Source organism: Ailuropoda melanoleuca, chromosome 3 (assembly GCF_002007445.2).
Source record: "Ailuropoda melanoleuca isolate Jingjing chromosome 3, ASM200744v2, whole genome shotgun sequence".
NCBI classification, from domain to species: Eukaryota; Metazoa; Chordata; class Mammalia; order Carnivora; family Ursidae; genus Ailuropoda; species Ailuropoda melanoleuca.
Genome location: NC_048220.1, coordinates 115573422 through 115596743, shown reverse-complemented (window position 1 = coordinate 115596743; position 23322 = coordinate 115573422). Strand labels below are relative to the sequence as shown.

At 42.4% G+C, this 23322-nt stretch overlaps 1 protein-coding gene across 1 annotated transcript in view; it reads left to right on the top strand.

Annotated features, from left to right (window-relative positions):
• The window catches only part of C7 (complement C7), a 43524-nt gene extending 21167 nt beyond the window's left edge, over positions 1 to 22357 (top strand). The window contains exons 9-16 of the mRNA XM_034655667.1: positions 1646 to 1874; positions 3952 to 4123; positions 6107 to 6194; positions 8611 to 8743; positions 12076 to 12267; positions 16445 to 16535; positions 19483 to 19667; positions 21132 to 22357. Of these exons, the coding sequence (XP_034511558.1) occupies positions 1646 to 1874; positions 3952 to 4123; positions 6107 to 6194; positions 8611 to 8743; positions 12076 to 12267; positions 16445 to 16535; positions 19483 to 19667; positions 21132 to 21313 (1272 nt within the window). The 3' untranslated portion in view covers positions 21314 to 22357. The remainder of the gene's footprint in view (positions 1 to 1645; positions 1875 to 3951; positions 4124 to 6106; positions 6195 to 8610; positions 8744 to 12075; positions 12268 to 16444; positions 16536 to 19482; positions 19668 to 21131) is intronic.
• Positions 22358 to 23322: the final 965 nt, after the last annotated feature.

Below are 23322 nucleotides of genomic sequence, written 5' to 3'. Positions count from 1 at the left end.
GGCACAATTCCTAGAAAAAGACTTGAAGCTCACCAGGTGATGGGAGGGTTGGAGCCCCTGAATGATCATGAAGCGTTGGAAGGAGAGCTGCCAGATGACAGACAGCTGTAGCACCAGATGGGGTGGGGGGAGGTTAGTATAGGCAGTCACCCGGACGGATGTCTGAAGTGTGTGTGTGTGTGTGTGTGTTGTGCGTTCCTATCTTGGGAGGTTTCCACTTTTTGTGTCCACTTTTCTGGGTTCACTTGGTTTTTCTTGTGGATAAAATTGGACGTAAGAACACAGAATATGCGATCTGCTCAGAGCATTCACTAATACATCTGTCTCAGTGCAACAATCTCACATTTTCAAAAACAAAATTCCGTAGCAGAACCGGTTCTCTGTCATGGGAGTCAAGCAATGTTTCAGCTGAAAGTTGACTTGGATACATTTTATAAACCCCCAAATCGCAATAGCTCCTTGAGCACCCTCCTAACACACACACACCCACTTGCCTCCGACTAAGGGTGAAGGGAGGAAGGTAGTTTACCCTAAAGTGCCACCATCCATATTCACAATGACCTATTTTGAAAGCCAGTGTCCCATAACAAATCTTGAAAAATTCGAAGTTGTTGATTAGGGAGAAACAGATATTCCTTCTCATTCTCACCTCTGCTGTTCTCCACATTGGACTGTAACTATCATAGATAGCTGTGCTGATTTACTATCCATGTATGTGCCCGCAATGCCATCCAGTCCGTTCTTTCATAATGCCGTGTAAGAGAGCTTGGGCAGACACGGAGGGAGATGTGGTTGAGTCTTTGAGTTATCCTCATACTCGCAGTGCTGTGCTGCGGCCAGCTCAGACGCACCTTCCCAAGAGCCAGTGGTGCATGTATCTTCCCAACTCCACGGTCATTGGCATCCCAGTGGCAACCTGAAATTGGCCATGGGGAGAGCTCTTATACTGCAGAAACTGGCAAATGCTACAAATCAGAGCATTTTTGTTCTTAGGAGAGCAGATGGTGAAAGCTTAGCCGGCACGTCTAGGGTCTCCAAGTTGCTTTTCATTAGATGTATTTAACACAGAACAATAATGTCTATCTGTTTTATTTTTATTATATTTATTTTAGTTTTTGGGGGGCAGCAAAGCAAGGTTTATTGAGCGAGAGTGAAGTTATTGAGTGATAGAGTACAAAGCTCCCAAAGAGGGAGGGGACCCAGAGGGTCGCCCTGTCTATCTGTTTTAAACTTCTTCACAGTCTTCATTAAGAGACATGTTAAGTCTCTTAGAGTCAGGGTATTTAATTGTAAATTTATTTGCATTTGCTTCTTCACTGTAATTTAAGTGTATTTCCTTTTCTTCTGTGCTCTGCAAGGGTGGAAATGTACTGCCTTCAAAATAATCTCTCAATAACTAAAAAATGAATGTCCTGTTGGTTTTAAAAATTTTATGCAAGGTACAAAAAATACTCCTTCCCTATTCACTCCTATTTTTCCTTCTGCCTTGCAAAGAAAGTGAATTGTTTTCTTTTTACTTGAACAAGAATTAATTGGAATTAGCATGAGTGGCTTTTCATTTTATTTTAATGGGGATTAAATGCCAGAAGGAAAATATTCTTGCCTAAGTCCCTGATTACTGACCATGATGTCTTTATCTGTATAGCTGACACCTTTGTATGAGCTGGTAAAGGAAGTACCCTGTGCCTCCGTGAAAAGACTATACTTGAAGCGAGCTCTTGAGGAATATCTGGATGAATTTGACCCCTGCCATTGCCAACCTTGTCAAAATGGTGGCATTGCCACTGTTGAGGGGACCCAATGTCAGTGCCATTGCAAACCATATACATTTGGTGTGGCTTGTGAACAAGGAGTCCTCGTAGGGAATGAAGCAGGTCAGTGTGCTGAATTTTTACTAGTTATGCTGGACACAGTGAAAAAGGACTCACTCTTTCCATCTGGCCCTTGAGATTGTGCTTCTTTGTGTATGGGCATTTTAATTTAGTGCCTCCCTTCTTCCACTTCCGAATTCTAGCTACTGGGTCAAGGCTTTCTGTTGTCTCTGTTTCCCTGTTTGTTTGTTTTTAAGATTTATTTATTTAATTGAGACAGAGAGAGAGAGCGTGCACGCAAGGGGTGGGGGAGAAGTGGGAGAGGGAGTGAGAGAAAATCTCAAGCAGACTCCCTGTTGAGCATGGACCCAACGCAGGGTTCAATCTTATGACCATGTGATCATGACCTGAGCCGAAATTGAGAGTTGGATGCTCAACCGACTGAGCCACTCAGGCGCCCCTCTGTTTTTCTGTCTTAATTAACAGACCCACCATGCTCTCCATTCTTCATTCTCCATTGAAATAGATTAATGCCTAAAACACCTCTGTCCTTCCATAGTCATCTCATTAAGGTTTTGTCATTACATAGGTCTGTGGAGCTGGTGTATGCATAGCTTAACCTTTCTGGTGTCAAGCTCTTTGACATATCTCTTGTTATTTTGTATTATGTTCCTTCAGTCAATTATTCACAAATACTTTTGAACATCTGCTGACTGTGCCCTACTGGATGCTTGGTACTTTCAGTACTTTAGTACGATACTATGCCATGTTGACTTCATGAGTAGACACAGTATGAGACAATTTTGTATTTATTTATATGTCTCTCTCCTCTAGAAAGCTCATTTCTTAAGGTCAGGACTGTGATTCCTCTTTTTATTCCCAGAGCCCAACAGGGCTTGATTCATAGAAGTCACTTGATAAATGTTTGATGAATGAATGAATACGCGACTAAACTACGGTCGCTTATCGACAAGCAGCAAGAAGGCATCCTTGCCTCCAGTTCTCTTCCCAAGTGGCCTGTCTGGTCAATTGAAATTCCACCACTTTGATTTCATTTCTTTGCGGGTTGGATTTCCTGTTATTCGATAATATGGAAGCTCCCCCTGCTGGTAAGGGTTGGGGTAGCAACCATAAAGTATTAAGCTGTTACTACCCCTGTTAATATGCTCAGGGGACTACTTTATGAACTCAATTTCTAATGATGGAAGAAAGCATAAATGATCTCGTGGGAAAATATTACCAGATTGGTTTAGTTTTGGTCTGTGTGATACTGAGGAGTGCGTTACACAATAGAATAGTTAAGGAGCGGTAAACGTATCCATCTATTATCAGGAAATAATGGTTCGGGGGCAAGGTTTCCGAGATCAGTTTCTGACTAAGAAAGGCAAGTTTTTAGAACATAGTGCAAGTTCTCTCTTGCCTCCCCCAAGGAATATGATGGGGGAAAATTGTCAAAGCACTGTTAGTGGTGAATCGGCCTTGAGTTGGAAGGTGGCCGGGCTGGGCTGAGCAAGAACCTGCAGACTGAAGGATGTTGACAGGGGGCAAATGCATTTCTCCTGCTTACGCGCGTCCTCATTTAATAGTGCCAGCTCCGAGGTCGGCAGTCGGGAATACCCAGTACATTATGTTCTTCCCATGCCCCATCACTGCTTTTACAATAGAAAGTTCACAGCAGGACTGCTGTACTGAGAGGAGCCTGGACTCCTCCATAAGGCCGTGTTGCTGTCTGGACGTGGCTCTTGGCAGCCATTACAGCCCTGGGCATGACATTTAACCCCCTTGTCTTAGATTCCACACCCATCAACTGAGAATGGTGACAGACCCCCTGCCCATCTGGATTCTTCCTGGTGAGAAGTAAATGAACGGTAGAATACATGTAAAAGTGCTCTGAAACAGCTGCAAAATAATAAATTTAAGATATTATTGCAAGAAATTCGTTAATGCCGCCTTGACCTGGGCAAATGTCGTTGGTGTGCAGAGACATTTTGGTCACTGTAGAACACCTCCTGAACGGAGTGAAGGTCATGAGTGTCCAGACCGTCCCCTCCCCCAGTGACCGCCTGAGCGGGAGGCTCAGCACTGAACTCTGAAATCTTCCTCTCGATGCTTTCTGAACAACCTCTCTCATATCTTACAGGAGGGGTGGACGGGGGTTGGAGTTGCTGGTCCTCTTGGGGCCCCTGTGTTCACGGGAAGAAAACAAGGAGAAGAGAATGCAATAACCCGCCGCCTAGTGAGGGTGGGCAGTCCTGTATTGGAGAACCCCTGGAAAGCAGCCCGTGCGAGGACGAGGAGCTGCAGCATTTGCGGTAATGGCGGCCGCATCTGGCGGTTGCAAAGAACAGCGCCCTGGGCAGGAAGCGTGGGATCCACAATTGTCGCTATTGAAAGATTTAGAAGTTAAATGGCGATTTTTATCAGTGACTACTTTGCCCTTAGCAGTGGGTCACTTGATGGAAGGAGACAAGTAGCCAACTAGCACTTGGGTGTTTCAAGTTTTCCTGACACAGATGTTACAAAAGGCTGCGTAGCTCAGAGGCCATCCGGCCAAGGGGATCTGAGAAGCTTTGGCATCAAGCAGATCTGCTACTTACTTGCTGGGTGACCTTGGGCAAGTTACCTGCCATACTTCTAAAATTAGTATAATCATAGAAGGTAAAACAATAGTAGCATGTCGTCAGAATTAAATGAGATTCAGCACAGAAAGTGATTAGCACGGCGCCTGGCACACAGTAGGTCTTCATTAACAGTTGTGTTACTTTTCAGATATACCAATCCTCTTTGTTCATTCATTCATTCATTCATTCATTCATTCATTCAGGATTAGGCATAGAGTCAGATGCTCGAGATGGCTAATATCTAAACCAATTAGCCCAGCTGTCTGACACCAACTTCTCACTTGCCAGGACCTTGCAAAAGCTATCTCAAAATGCTAAGTCGATGAATTATACCCATCGGTCAGAATTCAGGCGACATCAAACAGTTTTACACTGTCCTTACTAACCTCTTTTGATCAGGGATTGGCGAAATGTTCTAGTAAGATAATTTGAAGATCATGTGAATTGAAGAAAGCCGTAAGATAGTTGGGTATCTGGTAGAAGCATAGGGAAGTGGGATGCCTTTTCCCTAGATGTTTGGTGCTTCATAATCTAACAAAAATGAACATGTCATGACCAGGAGGCTGGCGAGCATATGGAATTGTGGTAGGAGGAGAAGCTGCCTTCGGGGCAGGTCCCTGGGAAGATGAGGGTCTCCATGGGAGGAGGCTGCTGCCGGAGTGGCCGTATTTCCCCTGCCTCTAGACATAAAGCTGGAGGGAAAGGAGCATCCTCAGGAAGACATTGAAGGAATTCTTGCTCTTCTCGGTGGTCAGAGGGGAAATATCCTCATGTTCAGTGCAAAGAGGAAAATTACAATCAATACTTCACATTTCTGAGTTTCCTCAGAATATGGCAAGAGTATAAGGAGCTCGGCTGAGGAGGAGGCAACATTCACAGGCCATTTGTCATGCTTTCCCTCAGATTTCAAATCTCTGGAGTGGGGGTAATACTGGTGGCATGCTGGCTTCAGAGGCACTCCTGAAAACTATTGTTTAATGATGGATATTACTGCGATGATGATGATTATAAGCTTCTTTTAGAGATGGCCTTGTGGGAGGTAGATAGAGCATGACTTCAGGAATCTGCCTATATGTGAATGCAGCCTTGAATATATTACTTTCTAACCTTGGACAAATCACTCAAACTTTCTGAGCCTTTGTTTTCTTCACATACCTCCTAGGGTTACTGTGAATGTGAATTGAGATAATGCACATTTGTAGAGTGACTTCCAAGGTACCTAGCACATAGTAAGTGCTCAATCAAAGCTAGTTACTATTTTTGTGTTACCTCTCTTGCAGGATCGCTGTTACTATCTTATTTTTAGTACAGAATTAATTCTGTGTTAAAGGCATTTTAGAACCAGACAGCAGGAGAAAAAGTAGGTCTGAGACAGGTGACTTCTAAAAATCACATAAAGTCGGTGTGCTGTTCGGTGACTTCTATTTCCTTCTCTTTCTCTTTGTTCTTCATACTACTGACTTACTGGCTATTTTTTGGAAGCTTGAGTTTATGTTTGAGTTTTCTATTACAGGATATGATCAGATATCGATTCTGAGAATGGCAATCACATCAATGTATTTATGTGAAGGGAGTCCCTTCAGATGTAAATGAAAAATTCACCGCGCTGCAAAATATTTATTATACTGTGGAAATCTGTCACATTAATTATGTTTTGTTTCCTTTTCCTTTCAGATTGCTTGAACCACATTGTTTTCCTTTGTCTTTGGCTCCAAAAGAATTCTGTCCATCACCTCCTGCCTTGAAAGATGGATTTGTTCAAGTTGGTTATGGAAGATAGATTTTTCCTTTACATATACACCCTTTGCTCCAAGTTCTCTCCCTCTACTGATGTCATAATCTATTTCTTTCTTCCATGATGAAACGGTGCTAAAAATAGTTTATATGTGCATTTTGGTTTTAGCGGTGAGGGTTTTAGTTTGTGACTTTTCTTCTTTGGCCCAAGGTGATTAGAATTCTGCAGAACGCAGTATATCTTCTGCGGTAAGGTAAATCAATTCCACTGCCCAATGAAATCAGAAATGTAATCATGCCAGGGTGCTGCTGAACATTTCCATTCTGAACACTAAACTAGGAATCTGTAAGCAAGTTCTTCAACCAAGAGAACTTTATTCTTGCCACTGAAAAATGTCTTTAAAACAATTATTTTTTCATAAATATGGGGTTTGGGATGAAATATTGGGTTTATTCCAGAAGCCAGTAAGACATTTTGCCAGTGTTGGTGAGATATGGGTCATTATACTTTGAGCAATTTTCTCATTCAAGAAGGAACACGAGTCATCTGCCATTTGTCGTTCTAGGGGATTTTTTTGGCTTTGGGGCCATATTAAATTCATGTTCTTCTCACTGCTTGTTATGATGAGGCTTTGGCCCCAAGCCCCAGTGAAGTGTCTTCCTGGCTCACATTGGAGGTAGTCTCCATCAGGACCCTCTCAGTGCTCCCTGTTTTGCTTTTTTCATGAAGGATTTGCCTGTCAAATTCCAGGCCCTTAAACATATGCTCACAGACATTTTGCTGAAGTTCCCCCAAATGTAGGTAATGGAAATGGAAGAAGGGTATGTATGTTTATGTGTGTGTGTGTAGAGAGAGAGGAGAATGAACCCAATATCTCTAACACCCATATGTCCAATACAGTTACCACAATCCATAAAATTCCTGAAGGAAACAGAGGCTTAGAGAACAAGGCCAAGCAAACTTGCATAGTTCAGGAAATCGTGAACTGTTGTCCGAAACTCCAGTGCATGTGGTGTCCTGTAAGGAACCAGGGGTTCTGCACACTGCCCCACAGACGGGCTACATCACCCAGGGAACTTAACAATAGAGATTGCTGCTTGTCCCTTATCTTCCTTTTTTTTTTTTTCTCATTCTGTATGTTTAGGGTAGAGCCTGAGAGTTGTGTCCTTTTTTCTTTTTTTAAGTTTTTATTTATTTATTTGAGAGAGAGAGAAAGAGAGAGAGCATGCATGAATGGGAAGGGGCACAGGGACAGGGAGAAGCAGACTTCCTGCGGAGCAGGGAGCTTGAAGAAATGAGGCTCCATCCCAGCACCCTGAGATCATGACCTGAGCTGAAGTCAGACACTTAACCAACTGAGCCACCCAGGTGCCCCCCCCCCCCTTTAATTGCTATTAGTGGTTCTGATACAGAGTTAAGTTTGGGCGCTGTTGAGTTCAACTTCCCCGTATAGCAGTCCCTTTTGCAAGGCCAAGGAAGGCCTAGAGACTAGCACCAAAGCAAATCAAGCATCCTTCCCCATTTTCTTCAAACCTCTGTTTTAACTTGGGCCCTCTGTTTCCTACCAACTCCCACGATGGAGCCAGCCTGGGCCAGGACTGACAGTGAGAAGAAAAAGGCACCATGGTGTTTTGTTCTAATGCCTGGAGCAGAACAGGTCCAGCTCTCAACCCTCTACCTGGGGGTGCGGGGGGTGGGCAGAGAACCTAAAGGATGAGGAAAGGAACTAAGAGAAACCCCAGAAAAGCATGATCACATCCTTAGGTCTTAGACTTCAAATTCTTCCTTGCTTCACTGTGAAAGCTGATCCCCTGGGATCACAGGACAACACCATGTCCTTGAATCTAGCCCAGTCCCAGCAGCACTTCCCTTACAGGGTAGGGGTTAGAGGGTGGGATGGGAGAAGATCAGCATTCTGTTTCCTCTAAAAGCCCATTGGTTAGAAACTTAAACTTTCATGAACACGTTGATAGGATTTGAACATTTCTGTCTGTTCTTACCAGCTTCTGTTAGGCAGTATTGCCAACGAACAGCCCATAATATCTGAGTGTGAAGATTTGACTGACAAGTACCTTTCCAAAATCTGATAACAACTGTCTTTTCCTGAAACATAGGGGGAAAAAGTGACTTGGGCAGTGTCCACTAAAGTAATTTCAGTAAAATGCTTACGACAGTGTTTGGTATTTTGGGGATAATCAATAAATTATAGTACAGTGGCATCAATAGCTTTATTTCAATTAATGGTAGTACAAGTGTCGTTGGCTAGGACCATACAGGGAAAAAAGTTTTTATAGACAATTTTCTAAGTTAGTTTTTTGATCTTAGTTTGCCTGATGATTAAAAGAAGACATGATTTATAGGCCAAATATATCTAAAGAAACATTCTGTTAATGCAAAATAGACATACTCTTTTCCTCTCTGTCTCTCTTTTATTTCTGTTTAGGATGAAGGTGTGATGTTTCCTGTTGGGAAAAACGTAGTGTATACTTGCAATGAAGGATATTCTCTTATTGGAGACCCGGTAGCCAGATGTGGAGATGATTCGCGGTGGCTTGTTGGGGAAATGCATTGTCAGAGTGAGTGGCCTTGGTTGTAGCGTATAATTTAAGATGAGAGAATCATGGTGAAGAGAATGACTCAAGATGAATCACTGCTCACTGTGTGGCCCGTGTTTTGACCTCCCTTTCCTGAGAGGCTCCTATGATCCTGTACAAGTGTCAGTCGTGTCTTGAAAAAGCCGTCAGCAGTCTCTAGCTGATGGTTCTCCTGGTAGGGGAGGCACATTTACTGCAATTTTCAAGTTTCTGGTGCCAATTAGAATAAGCCAGGGAGCTCAGGTCTGGCTCAGACCTTCAGCACATCCTCTATAGTTCAGTTTCTGGGGATGTACCATCATCACTGTACTTCCTCGAATGTTTTGGGTCCTATTCTGTCCAGATGTAGGCACCTGAGTACGTGCTTCTGCTCACCATGCTGACGCTACTGCTGGCCTTCCATCTCACTCGTACTGCAATGTAAGTTGGTTCAGCAGATAGAGCTGTAGAGACATATTTTCCTCTATCAATCAGTTGGTCTATTGCATTGTGAAAAAAGCCCTAGTGCACACATGTACATTTTTTCTCTTGGGTATATATCTCGTAGTGAAATTTTGAATCATAGGGCATATGTACATGTAGACTTAGTAGATGCTACCAGTCTTCCAAACAGTTGTACCAACTTACATCCCTACCAGAATCTGGGAAGCTAAGATGGCTCTGTATCCTCACCAACACTTGACATCATCAATCTTTTAAAAATTTTAGCTGTACTGGTGAGTGTGTAGCGATCTTATTTTTTAATTTGTACATTTTTCTGGTGACAATGATGTCATGCCTGTTTTCATGTTTGTTGGCCATTTGCATATCCTCTTTGATGAAGTGACTGTTCAACCTTTGGCCCCTATTTTCTGTTGGCTTGTCTTCTTTTTGATCTGTAAGACCTCTTCTGTTCCTCTTTGCCTTTGTCTCTGTCTGTCTCTCAGTCTTTCACTCCTGGAGTCCTTGAACAGAAATTACTGAAATAGAATATAAACATTTCCTAGCTCGGAGTAATAAAGCCAAAAGTTGGTTCTTCAAAATGTTTAATAAGATGCTTGTGCTTGAAGAGCTTTTTTCCTTTTTTGTGAATCTACTGATGAGAAATGGACCCATCTTTGTTCATCTTAAAATGTCTTTATTTTATCTTCATTTTTTAAGGAGCTTTTTATCGGGTGAGGAACTGTAGGTTAGCAGTTATTTTACTTAAGGCCTTTAAAGATTTTATTCCTTGCCTTTTGACTTCACTGTTTTCTAGTGAGATGTTCATTCTGAGTTTTACCATTTCTGGTTTGGAAATCTTATGTCAGGCTACTTTTGAGAATTTCTTTTTTTTTTCCTGGTGCTTGTGTTTCAAAAGCACACACACTATGATGTGCCTAGGTGTGATTTTCTTTGCTTCACCCTGGTTGATATTCGAAACACTTCTTGAATCATCTAGCTTTAATGTCTTTTGTCAATTTTAGGAAATTCTTGACTATGTCCTCATTGCCTCTGTCCCATTTTTGCTCATTTCTTCCCATGAGACACAAATGATGTATTTTTTAGATTGTATATATTACATATATTTTTTCTTTGGTTTTATATCATTCCCCCCCTCTTTGTTTCATTCTAAATGATTTTTTAAAGATTTTATTTATTTATTTATTTATTTATTTATTTATTTATTTATTTATTTTAAAGAGAGCACAAGCAGGGGGAGAGGCAGAGGGAGGGGGAGAAACAGAGGGAGAAGCAGGCTCCTTGCCGAGCAGGGAGCCTGATGTAGGGCTCGATCCCAGGACCCTGGGATGATGATCTGAGCCGAAGGCAGACACTTAACAGACTGAGCCACCCAGGCACCCTCTCTGTTTCATTCTAAGTACTTTCTATTGCTCTAGCTTCCAGTTTATTAATTCTCCGTACAGTTGCATATAGGCTGCTTTTAAGAACTCTGTAATGTTCTTAATTTCATTTTCCAATTCCAGGTATTTCATTTGTCCACTTTTCTATATTTTCTTATTCTCTGTTGAAAATTCTGTGCCTTGTCATTTAATTTTTTCCCAGCATGTTAATCACAGTTATTTAAAGGTCCGCTGCTGTTAATTCCATTATCTGGACCTGCTGTGGGTCTGTTTCCATTGTCATTTTTGGGGAGTTTGGTTAATTCTTGTCCTTTTAAATGTTAGATTAGTTTTGATTAAATGCCAGACTTTATGTGTAAAAAAATTAAGGAATCATTTGAGGTTTTGGTGGTGTTCTTCTCTTCCTCTAGAAAAGTTTTCATTTTGTTTCTGGCAAGCAATGAGGCTGTTTTATGTCCTGTTTACCTTATTCCTAGGGTGTAGCCATCAAGGGATCCCAAAAGAAAGTCTGGAATTTCTCTCTAGGTTCCTCCTTTGTGATGGGACTAGACTTTAACTCTTGATCCCCTAGCCCTATAAGATTGTTAAAAACTACCAGCTTTTTAGCCTCTGAGCTGCGTTCCTTCTTAGTTTAGCAGTTTTCAGCTTCCCCCCCCCCCTTTTTCAAACTACAAGTACTTCAAGGAGAAAGGCATTACCAAAATTGTAGACTTGTATCAGCAACATACAATATACTTGGCTAAGTATAGGCACGCGATACATTCTGTTTTTGAATTAATGAATGAATGGAGTTTCTGTTGGAAATGGTACAGAAACAGAGCGGGATTTTGTAGAATATTGCCCAAAGCCCATTACAGAGATTGCCAAGATTTTTTTTTAAATCATAAATTCCGACTTGCTTCCCATAACTATGCATGTTTCTCATTTTTCTCTTTGCTGTTTTCTCAAGTAGAAGATTTGAGCTAATGAATGTAATTGAGTGAGAAAGACTAGAGATGGAAAACCAAAGACTATTTAATACTTGTATGGTTGCAAGGTTAAAGGTGGTTCTTTAAAACTTTCAGATAGTAAAAATACCTAACTGGGTATATGTTAATGCTATGCAGATGAGTAGAGTTCTTGGGAAAATTCTGGTGGGACTTCACCAGACTAAATAGATACGTGGCAGCTGTGAAAAGTGTGGTTTTGACAGCAATCTGGGCTTCAGGACTCTTTATGGGGCTGATTCCTTTTAAGTTGGCGCGTTACTTTGAGGGCAGGCCTGGAGGACAGGAACTGTTTTGGTCTTCAGTCTTTCATCGGTCAATTACATGTCAGGTACTGTGAGACATGTCTTTTAAGGCATCGTAGGAGTGAACTTACCTCATTCTCTCTGTCTTCTAATGTGAAAAAAGCAGAGCCTGTGTATTAACACTATTTGAAGCTATCCTTTAAAAAAAAGATGGCTTAGGAAAGCAATTACCCTTGTATTTTGTTTTCATTTATCTTTAGAAATTGCCTGCGTTCTACCTGCATCGATGGATGGCATACAAAGTCATCCCCACAAACCATTCTATGAAGTTGGTGAGAAGGTGACCATTTCCTGTTCAGGTGGCATGTCCTTAGAAGGTCCTTCAGCATTTCTCTGTGGATCCAGCCTTAAGTGGAGTCCTGATATGAAGAGTGTTCATTGTGTGCAAAAAGGTGAGTAGCTCATAGGTCCGTCCAAGGACACCTGCACTCACGTGAGTGAAGGTCCTTGTGATGGTCCTTTATAGCACTGGATGGACATAACTGCGGGTCATTCCTTCCATCCCTGTCCCTCTCCAAGAAGGTCAGTTCATAGACTAGGTAATAGACTTTTTTTTCACATGGCACAGATAGGCTCCTGGAATAAAAGGAAAGGCAAGGAGAGCCCTGGTGATTCTGAAACTAACTTACATCCTTCTTATCTAAGATTAGCTTTGTATGTGTTTTGGTGCCAAGAAAATAAAGTATTTTTTAAAGGCAATTTCTGGTTTTCTCCCGATCTTTGAAATGTACTTTTTTTAAGTACAGAGTTGAGTTGAAAATTTATAAAAAATTCTGTATGTTTCATTCCTGGGCTTTCAGAGAGTTTATTAGCATTATTGAAATAGAAAATTTAAAAGCATTTACATTTAACACTGCAAAGCAGAAATTATTGAAAGTGAAGTGTTGTGATTTGTGAAGTTGTTCTTAATAGTGGAAATCCAAAAATCCAGTATTTTGAACACCAGGCAAATTAAAATGGTCTTTTAAGAAGCTATGATAAGAAGAGATTTAGGAAGCCAAACTATTTCTTTTTAGAGGTATTTAAGGTAGGATGGATTTGTTTTTAAAAATCACCTCCTGTTTCTTCTTTGTTTACATTTTTAAAAATAAATGGAAAACACATGTTTGTGACAATTAAAAAACAGGAAGGAAGGAAAACGCATTTACATTCCATTTTATAGGGTATTCTTATTTTTCTGGTGAATGACTTTAATCCAATGCTAAAATCTGCCTTTTATAGCAAGGATGAAGTACTAGATTCCATGAGCGATACCGTCAGGTGAATTAGATGGTCACAACTAAAGAGAGGGCAGGCTGCACAGAGTCCTCTGTGGCTGACAGCGGACGTGGACTGTGGTGTTAAATATAGACACTGCTGACAGCACAGGAGGGCAGCACGGCCAGCCGGGTGCCCGCCATGTTGGTTCCCACGTGCTTGTTAGCTGTCAGAGGGCCACTGCAGAGACAAGTGCTTTGTTTTCTACTGCACTGAAGCATAAATATGAATTTATCAGGGATATTTGAAGTAATGGACCTGTACCAGGAATCCTACAATTAAAGAGAACAATGTACACTTGATGAGGTTGCTCTTTTATTCCAAATGAGATATTATATATTTGTCTTTCTAAAATGTCTGCTCCAGTCATTTTGTAGCACAATTCAGTATGAATTTTCTCCTACTCAGTAGCAAATTCTATTAAAGTTTTAATTAAGGATATTTTTCAGGCCTGTGTGTTTTTCAGAAGACATGGTGAATAAGAATAGTAACTTCCCTTAAAATAAGCCTATCACAAATAGAAAACCCCAGGCCTGTCAGCCTCCAAGGCTGATGTTTTAAAACACCTGCTATCAGTATTTAGTCATTTTTTTTATTGTGGGAAAACAGACATAACAAAAAATTTACCATTTTAGCCATTTGTAAATGTACAGCTCGGTGCATTGAGTACATTCCCATTATTGTGCAACCGTCATCACCATCCATCTCCAGAGCTTTCTCATCTTCCCAAACTGACACTCTGTGCTCATTGAACACTAGCAACTCATTTCTCCCTCCCTCCATCAGTAGGGAGTCTTGACGTAAAGATATATGAAGATAACAAAGCTCTACGTTCTTAAAAGCAAAGATCTTTGGTCTAGCTAATTCTACCAGTGATTTTTCATGAAGAAATTGTAATAACTCCTGGAAAACATTTAAAATCTAAAATTTCATTCTTATGAACGATCAGTAAATAAAGTTTCAAAAAATATTTTTTCTAGTTTTATTGAGAAATAATTGACATACATCACTGTAGAAGTTCAAGGCGTACATCCTGATGGCTTGATTTATATCGTTTGTGAAATGATTACCACAGTAGGTCTAGTTAACATCCATCATCTCACTGAAATACAATAAAAAAAAAAAAGAAAATTTCTCCTTGTGATGAGAAGTCGCAGGATCCACTCTCCCAACAACCTACCCGCACGTCATAGAGCAGTGTGAACCATGGTTTTTGTGTTGCACATTACATCCCCAATACCCATCTATCTTATAACTGTAATTTTGTACCCTTTGACCACCTTCTTTGCATTCCCTCTCCCCTCTCCCCCTGACTCTAGGAAATAAACTTCTAAGCATAATGCAGAGCTCATTTATATGACTTTATCACTGAACTTTAGTTTTGGTACATTTAGATTAGACCTTCTCAACCCCAATGCTATTGGAATTTTGGACCTGGTAAATCTTTGTTGTGGGGGCCTGTGCATTGTAAGATATTTAGCGACATCCCTAGTCTTTACCTACTGGATGCCTGTGGCACCCCGTCACCCCTGGTTATGATAACCAAAAATGTCTCTAGACATTGCTGAATTGCCATTGGTTGAAAAGCACTGATCTAACTAACACCATCTTTTGTTGTTGTTTTTGGTGTTGTTCAGTGGGGGAGGGGCAGAGGGAGAGGGATGGAATCTGCTAAGTGGGGTGGCCCAAGGCGGGGCTGGATCTCAAGACCCTGAGATTATGACCTGAGCCAAAATCAAGAGTTGGACACTTAACTGACTAAACCACCCAGGTGCCCCCTGGATAGCACCATCTTAAAAAACATTTGTATTTTGGAATAATATTAGATTTCAGAAAATTTGCAAATACAGTTTTCATATACCCTTTACCATGTTCTCATAATATAAGCATCTCATATAACTTGGCATAATTTCTTGGGTTAACTAAGACATTTAATATTCGTGTAACACTCTTGACTAAACTACAGATTTTATTTTTCACTATAGCCATTTAGTGGTCTAGGATCCAATTCAGAAAACTACATTGCATTTGGGGTAATAGTCTTTTAAAGGGAAGCATTTAAAGAATGAGTCCTGGTTACAGATGTGGCCGGACATGGCAGGCTATGCTTCACATGGCTGCCATTTTGTACAAGTTACGAACGGTTCGTGAGATTTTACTGTCATGTCCAAAGCTCTTCAGTTTTCCAAAGTGGGGAAGTACTGCACAGTTTGTGCATCCATAAAAATATGCTCTTCAGAGAAATTACCTTTATAGATATTCCAACACAGAACTAGTTATATGACGGGAAAGTATACGCCACTGAATTCCATTGTCATGAAGCTGGCAGGAGGTGGAAATAGCAGAATATTTTAGGCTATTACTCACCTTGTAATCGGGAATAACTGAGGAGATGGCAGTCAAATTAAGCTCTCGTAAGCTGGACCAAGGTGTTTTCCTGTCAAAACTGGAATGATGGTTGACTTTTGATCAGTTTGTACAAAACACAAAGCAATGGAAAGGATTTCATTAAATGTGAATACCTCTAGATATTTACTCAACATTGAAGGGAAACCAACTAGACATTTACATGTGAGAGGTTATAATACATCTTGGGGTACCAGTCAGTTCTCCCTGTATGGTCTTATGATGTTTCCTTCTGTCTCACTATAGAAAGAGTGGGCAAAATGCAGTGCAGACAACAGTTTATAAATAGTAACTTCTTAATGAAAGGGAGCCTGCTCCACTAGCTTTGAATTCTGACAAACATGGACTTAAATCCTGACTTGGCCAATCTGTTAAACGTGTGAAGTGGCACCAGTTTCTTAACTTTCTTAGTTTCTTTCTTTTTAAAGGATTTTTATTTATTTGTTTGACAGAGAGAGAGAATACAAGTAGGGGAAACAGCAGGCAGAGGGAGAGGGAGAAGCAGACTCCTTGCTGAGCAGGGAGCCCGATGGAGGGACTCGATCCCAGGACCCTGGGATAATGACCTGAACCAAAGACAGACACTTAACCGACTGAGCCACCCGGGCACCCTGACCCTTAGTTTCTTTAACTCTGAAGTGGGCATTTGTTAAGGAGGATTGAATATCACAATAGTCAATGCTCACACGATAGGAAATGCTCAAGAAATGGTAACAATGAAATTATTTGTAGGGTTCTCCTAGGAGTGCTCTGTCTTCTGTAAAATGCTTTACATCTTTGTTTTTTGACTGTACAAATTTGTGGCAGTTGAGAATATTACAGAACCTGGTTACAATTAAAGTAACATTTTGTTTACCACAAAGAAGCTCTTGGAATGATTGTATCTCCCTCATCCTTTTCTTTCAGATGCCCCTTTGCCATCAGCAATGCCTGAATGTCAGCTATGGGAGAAACTTCAGAATTCAAGATGTGTTTGTAAAATGCCCTATGAATGTGGGTAAGCTCTGTCTTTGCTCGCCTCTCTCTGTTTTATTTTATTCAAGATAAAAAAAAATGTGTAGGTAGACTAGTCTCTGTTAGATGAAAGGTGTTGCTGACCAAGGGTTAAGGATCTTTCTTTTCATTTTAACCGGGCCCATCTGCTGTCTGCTATTTGCCGGCGTCCCCAGAGCTGACAACCAGCGGGGTTAAGCAGTGTTCTACTCTGTCTAGAGAAAGGCTGAAGGACTCAGGGCACTGCTTGCTTTATCTATGAAATGGGGAAAAAGGACAGCACTGTCACTTGAGGATTTAGAGCTTGAGGAGATTAGGGTTGAAATTCCCTTGAAATATAAACTCTCAACGTGGTGTACCAACAGAGATACAAGTAGCTGCTTTTCCAGTTCTCAAAATGGCTGTCTCCAGATGCGTGGTATCAGAACGCCACCCCACTTGAATGACTCCGCTGTAGGTGGATATCTGAAGTAGGGACTAGATGTCTGTGTTATGGTCCTAGTCGGATACAGGTGGTATGATTGCTTTAGGACAAGAGGAGGGTTCCTAGAGGGGCAATTTATAGACGTGTGGGCAGAGAGAAGGAAACTGCCTGCCAGGGGGCAGTCTTCCCGGGCTGCCAACAGCCAGGGTACATATCTGTGCCCAGGCCTGATGCCGTGACAAGAGGAGATTTTATGCAAAACTGGAAACAGAGAAGATTCTGTGCAGATGGCAGCTGAGGAAGAGCTGAGTCCCTCATTTTAGGAATCTCAGTGACCCCCCCACCCCCGCCTTGGAGTGAGCCAGGGCACTAACCATCCCTCCAATCTCCTGCCATTAATCAAAGGCACCTGAAGCTAGAGGACAAGGAAGTGGTTCACGGTGTCAGCCTTCCTGGTGGGGGGTGGGGAGGAGGGAATGGAGAGTGTATCTGGAGAGGCAAATGGGAGATATCTAGGCCCCCAAATCTATTGGTCATCTTTAAGGTTGAATCAAAACTCATGTTTACTGACCAATTACAATTGCCCCTTGGACTACAGGAGGGGTTGGGATGCTAAACCCCCCCCCCCAGTCAAAAATCCACATATAACTTTTGACTCCCCCAAAACTTAACTACTGATAGCCTATTAGTAACTGGAGGCCTTACCAATAACATAAGTATTTTTTTAAAAAGATTTTTATTTATTTATTTGAGAGAGAGACAGAGAGCGCACAAGCAGGGGGAGCGGCAGAGGGAGAGGGAGAAGCAGACTCCCTGTTGAGCCAGGAGCCTGACATGCGGCTCCATCCCAGGACCCTGGGATCATGACCTGAACTGAAGGCAGATGCTTAACCGACTGAGCCACCCAGGGGCCCCACCATAAATATTTTCTGTGTTGTATGTATCATACACTGTATTCTTTTTTTTTTTTAAGATTTTATTTATTTATTTGCCAGAGGGAGAGAGAGCGAGAGAGATCATGAGGAAGAGAAGCAGCAAGCAGAGGGAGAAGCAGACTCCCCGCTGAGCAGGGAGCCCGATGCGGGGCTCAATCCTAGGGTCCTGGGATCATAACCAGAGCCGAAGGCAGGAGCCTAACCGACTGAGCCACCCAGGTGTCCCCATGTACTTTATTCTTACAATAAAGTAATCTAGAGAGAAGAAAATACTATTGAGAAAATAATAAGGAAGAGAAAATGCACTTATAGTACTGTCTGTATCAAAACAAATCTCTGTATAAGAGGACCCGTGGTGCAGTTCCAACCAGTGTTGCTTGAGGGTCAGCTGTACTTGGCTTTCAATTATTATTGTCCCCGAAACACATATCCAACTCCCTGAACACCTACAGTGGGTAATGGTGATTGTCGCAGTATCTTATAAGAAGTAATTTCTTGTGAGAAAAACACAGCTGAACAGTGTAAATGGCAGTGGTCGTCCGCCCAGAATGTTCTGACTGTGGTGTTATTTTTTAATGAATTATTGTTGACTTTGATTCACTTTCATCCTCTTTCCAACTTCTCTGATTCATTTAGCTTATCTGCAGCCTGCTGTTTATAGACACAGTGTAAGCTTTCTATCAGATACCGATAACAAGGTGGCTTTGCAAGGTCTCTGCCCTTTGAGCTGTTCTGAGTAGTTTGATTTAAAGCTTAAGTAAGCAGATAAAAGAAAGATACACGGATTTGTTTTTGTGATGTACATAACTAACTCCAAGTAAATTTAGCTCTTGGTATTGAAGAAAATATTAGAGCTAAATCTATATAAAAATAAATATAAACTCCAACTACCATACAAAACTACTTTATTGTCTAGGGGCTCACTACGGTAGTATCTTCCTTATCCATCAACATTCAGAACAGTGCTTGTTTTTATTAGTGACATTTCTAAAAAGCTGAATCTCACCATTTTAACACCCATGCTCAAGGAAAAAAAAGTAGTAAATTTTATAGAAATATTTCTAAACCACTTTGTAAACATTGATAAATTAAAAAAACCCACTGAAAAATATGATTTCATCTTCCCTTGAGGATTTGGTCATCAAATGTTGGACAATGCCATATTATGGACATGAACTCTCAGGGCTGCTGGGCTTGGCGGACTTAATTTCTCCTGCAGCCAATGGTCCCACTGGACTACAGTCTCTGAGTGTGTGATCTTTGCTGATTTTCTCCCTCCTTCCTGCTTGTCAACCCACCTGCGTCCCGAGCAGACCTTGCCTTCTCTTCTAATTCGCTGTATCTGATCTGCTCTAGATGAAACTACATCTACACGATATAGCGAAGCTTGTAAAAATTGTGAGCAAATAAAGAGCAAAATATGTCCATTTCAAAGATCTGAGGACGGTGAACCCCAGGCATGAAGGAGATTTGAGTTTCTGCTCCATCTTTTTGCTGTGGCCCTGAGCTCAGAGCCTCTCCTTTCACTTCTCATGCTCCATTTCAAAGACTGAAAATCTTCTAAATAATGTAATTTAAAAAATTTGTTTCAGATCCTCCTTGGATGTCTGTGCTCGAGATGAGAGAAACAAAAAGATTCTGCCTCTGACAGTTTGCAAGATGCATGTTCTCCACTGTCAGGGTAGAAATTACACCCTTGCTGGGAGGGACAGTTGTGCTCTGCCTGCCCCCACCGAGAAAGCCTGCGGTGCCTGTCCACTCTGGGGAAAATGCGACGGTAAGGGGCATTCGGTATTCGTAACTACAATAGTGCTGAGATTCCAGTCCTGAGCTTTTTAAAATTGTAGGTGCTAGTTTAGCAGCAAATCCAAGCAGATCCCTGAGGAAAGTGTCAAGATGGTCCGAGAGTGAACTTGCCCACAGCCTTCGCTGGTGAGTGTGTGTGTGTGTGGGGGGGGGCAAGTACCTAAGAGGACAAAAACCCACCCTCGATGGCCTGAATGTCCTCCCAAACACTGGTGCTTTCCATTCCGCCATCCCGGTTTCTGCTCTGTCCTTGTATTATCCATATTAGGTACTCATTTTAGAAAACAGACTCACATAAAAATACTAATTTTTTAAAAAGGAAATTTTCTTATCACGTTCTTAAAAGGAAATACCACTTGCCATAAATATTAGGTAACTATAAAAATACATGCAATGAAACAAAATAAGCTTGTAGATTCTAGCCAGATGCTGCTGGCAGCTTGAGGCGTGCTGTTTCTTTGGGATAAAGGGAGTTTAGCAAGTGTGAGGGGAGCGTTAAAAGCCTATCAGTGCCAAGGTGACACTTTCTCCTAGAAGTAATCAGAAGAATTTGAAGAGAATAGAAAAAGGAGTTACTTCTTCAGATTGTGGCTGGAGATTTGCCAGTGCTGCGTCCAAGCAGCACTTACGATGATCTTGAACGATACCCTTGTGTGGCCTTCCTCTCACAGTTTCAGCTACATTACCAAGGGGGAGAGCCTGGGTAGCGGGAGCCAAGCCATCGCCCTCAGTTTCCCCATCTGTGGAAATTTGGGAGCTGGACTGTGTGATCTGTGAGATCTCTGCCAGCAACTCAGGCCCTCCCTGGGCCCTTTTCCTCTCACTCCTAGATAGTTTGTGGCCCAAGCCAGGACGCACTGAACTCTAACCATTGGGTCACATTAGGGTTGGCTGTCACCAGTGGGCTGGCTGACCTTTCACTCCTTTTGGAGACAGCTGGCCGGCACCTGCAGCACACACAGTGAATTCCTCCCCACCTCATTTCTGGCTTGTTTTTATGGGATTTGGCCTTTTGCCTTTTATGCCCTATATCTCAAAGTGAGTTGAATTCTTTTCTTTGTCCTTGCTTGAGCCTTGCAGCAACTTGGTCCTTACTGGGTTCTCCTTATCTGTCAGGGCTTGAGGGATCACTCAGTTTCTGGCTTCCCTAGACAGCAGCACAGAGCAGCAGAGAACTTGGGGAGACCTTGACTTGGAGAGAGCTGGCCCACGTGGGTCTGGCCAATCGCCCTGACCAGCCTCAAACTCTGCTTATTCTGAGTGGAGCAAAATGCCTCACTTTCCCGGTCCAACTGCTTTCCCAGGGGGGTTGGTTGCCTCCCCGAGGCAGGAGCTTCTAGAGATCTCCCTAGAGCATCTTGATTTTGGAGGTCATGTGCCTTGACTCTCCCACCTCCACCGCGTGGCGTTAAGCCTCCGTCGTTTCTGTTTCCAGCCCCGAGCAGCAAATGCGTCTGCAGAGAAGCCTCGGAGTGCGAGGAAGGCGGCTTTCGCGTGTGCGTGGCAGTGGGCGGCGTGGAGCAGACGATGAGCGAGTGCGCGGCCGGCGCGCTCAGGTGCCGGGGGCAGGACATCACTGTCACCAGCACAGGGCCCTGCGCCGCGGGGACCCCATAGGCTCGCGTGCCCCTCGGCGGCATCCCGCAACCGCTGGGGCTGAGTTCAAACATATGTAACGGAGCCCTTGAGGCGACTGTGCCCGCGTGGAGGCTCCCTCCTTCTCCGGCCCCTGCAGTCTCTCAGCTCCCAGCCCCGGGCCCCGGCACAGCGCCCCGTTCTGCCAAACCCGCGTCCAGATACTCCTCTTCCTACTGACTAGGTCAGGATGAACAACGCACGCGAACCTGTGCGTGAGCTCACTGTGTGTTCTTGGACTGATTGCTCCCTTGTCTGGACTTCGACTTTTTAAATCTGAAAATTAGAGGTTGAGACCAGAGAAACTCGAATACTCCATTCAGCTCTAGGATTCTTTAACGTATGATTGACCCCACCCACGGGCCGGATCGCGCTGTACAGATGGATTCGGAGAACAGTAAGACGAGAGAGGTTGGCTTCCCTCAGGGAAGCTGAATGCAAAGGGGACCTTGAATGGAAAAAGACATACAACTATCCATCGCAAGCAGCCATCTCAGCTTCCCCCTGTGACTCCAGCCCCCCATGTAGGGCTCCCTACATCTTATCGGGACATGGAACCCCTGAACTGTCAGAACCACTGTGCTATAGTCACTGGCACCTTCTGCCTTATCTGAGCACAAATACAATCCCTTCTCTCTGGGGCTTTTCTCTAGTATATGCCAAGCGCAAGGACAACAATTTATCCCCTTCCCCCCTTTTCTTTTGTAGGAAGCATGAGTTCATGCCTGAGCTATTGAGAGATTGTGTATTTGACAGAGCAGTTTTCTCGCATGTGAATACATGCTTGGGTTTTTCAGGGGGCCATACAGGTACCTCGATTTGAGACATTGGCCTTCTATTTATTACTTATTCATCTTTCATCAAAACAAAAAAGCAGCTGTGGGAGATGAAATGAGTGGGCTCAAATGGAATTTAAAATATGCTTTCATATACAAATAATATCTGTGTACTTTTCTGGTACTGATAAATACATTTCAACAAAACCTTAGTTAAAATGACAATGATTAAAATCTCATTAAAATACTATTCTTTGGAATTCTTTTCAACTGCATTATGTTTAATTTTAAAGACTCCACGAAGAATGGCTAATGTGTTCTTTTTAAATATATTTTTATTTTTTAAACTACTTTACTGAGGTATGATTGACATGTAAAAAGCTATACATATTTAATATATAGAACTCCGATGAGTTTGGGGATAAGTATACATCAATCAAGACCATAAACACATCCATCACCTCCTAAAGTTCTCCCCCACCTCTCTTATTATCGTTGTTATTTATTTACTTATTTATTTTAAGATTTTATTTATTTCTTTGCGAGAGAGAGGCAGCAAGAGAGGGAACACAAGCAAGGGGAGTGGGAGAGGGAGAAGCAGGCTTCCTGCTGAGCAGGGAGCCTGATGCGGGGCTTGATCCCAGGATCCTGGGATCATGACCTGAACCAAAGGCAGATGCCTAACGGCTGAACCACCCAGGCGCCCCCCTGTTTATTTATTTTTATGATAAGAACACAGCATAAGATCTTCCTTCTTAAAAATTGTTTTTAAGAGTTTATTTTAAAGAGAGAGAGAGTGCTTGCACGTGAGCAGGGGGAGGAGCAGAGGGGAAGGGAGAGGGAGATAACCTCCAGCAGACTCTACGTGCTGAGTACACCCTGAGTGTAAAGCCTGATGTGGGGCTCCATCCCACCACCCTGGGATGATTACCTGAGCCAAAACCAAGAGTCAGGCACTCAACTGACTGAGCCATGCGGGCACCCCCCTTCTTAAAAAATGTTAAGTGTATGTTAAAGTATTGTTATCTTGCATAACTAAACCTTGCTATTCTTTGACGATCACATCCCCAAATCCCCCCTCTCCTCAGCCCCTGGGAGCCACCATTCTACTCTCTTCTTTATGAATTTGACTACTTTAGGTTATACACAAAAGTGAGATTATATAGTATTTCTTCTGTTGTTTGCTTTCTTTCATTTAGCATAGTGTCCGCAAGG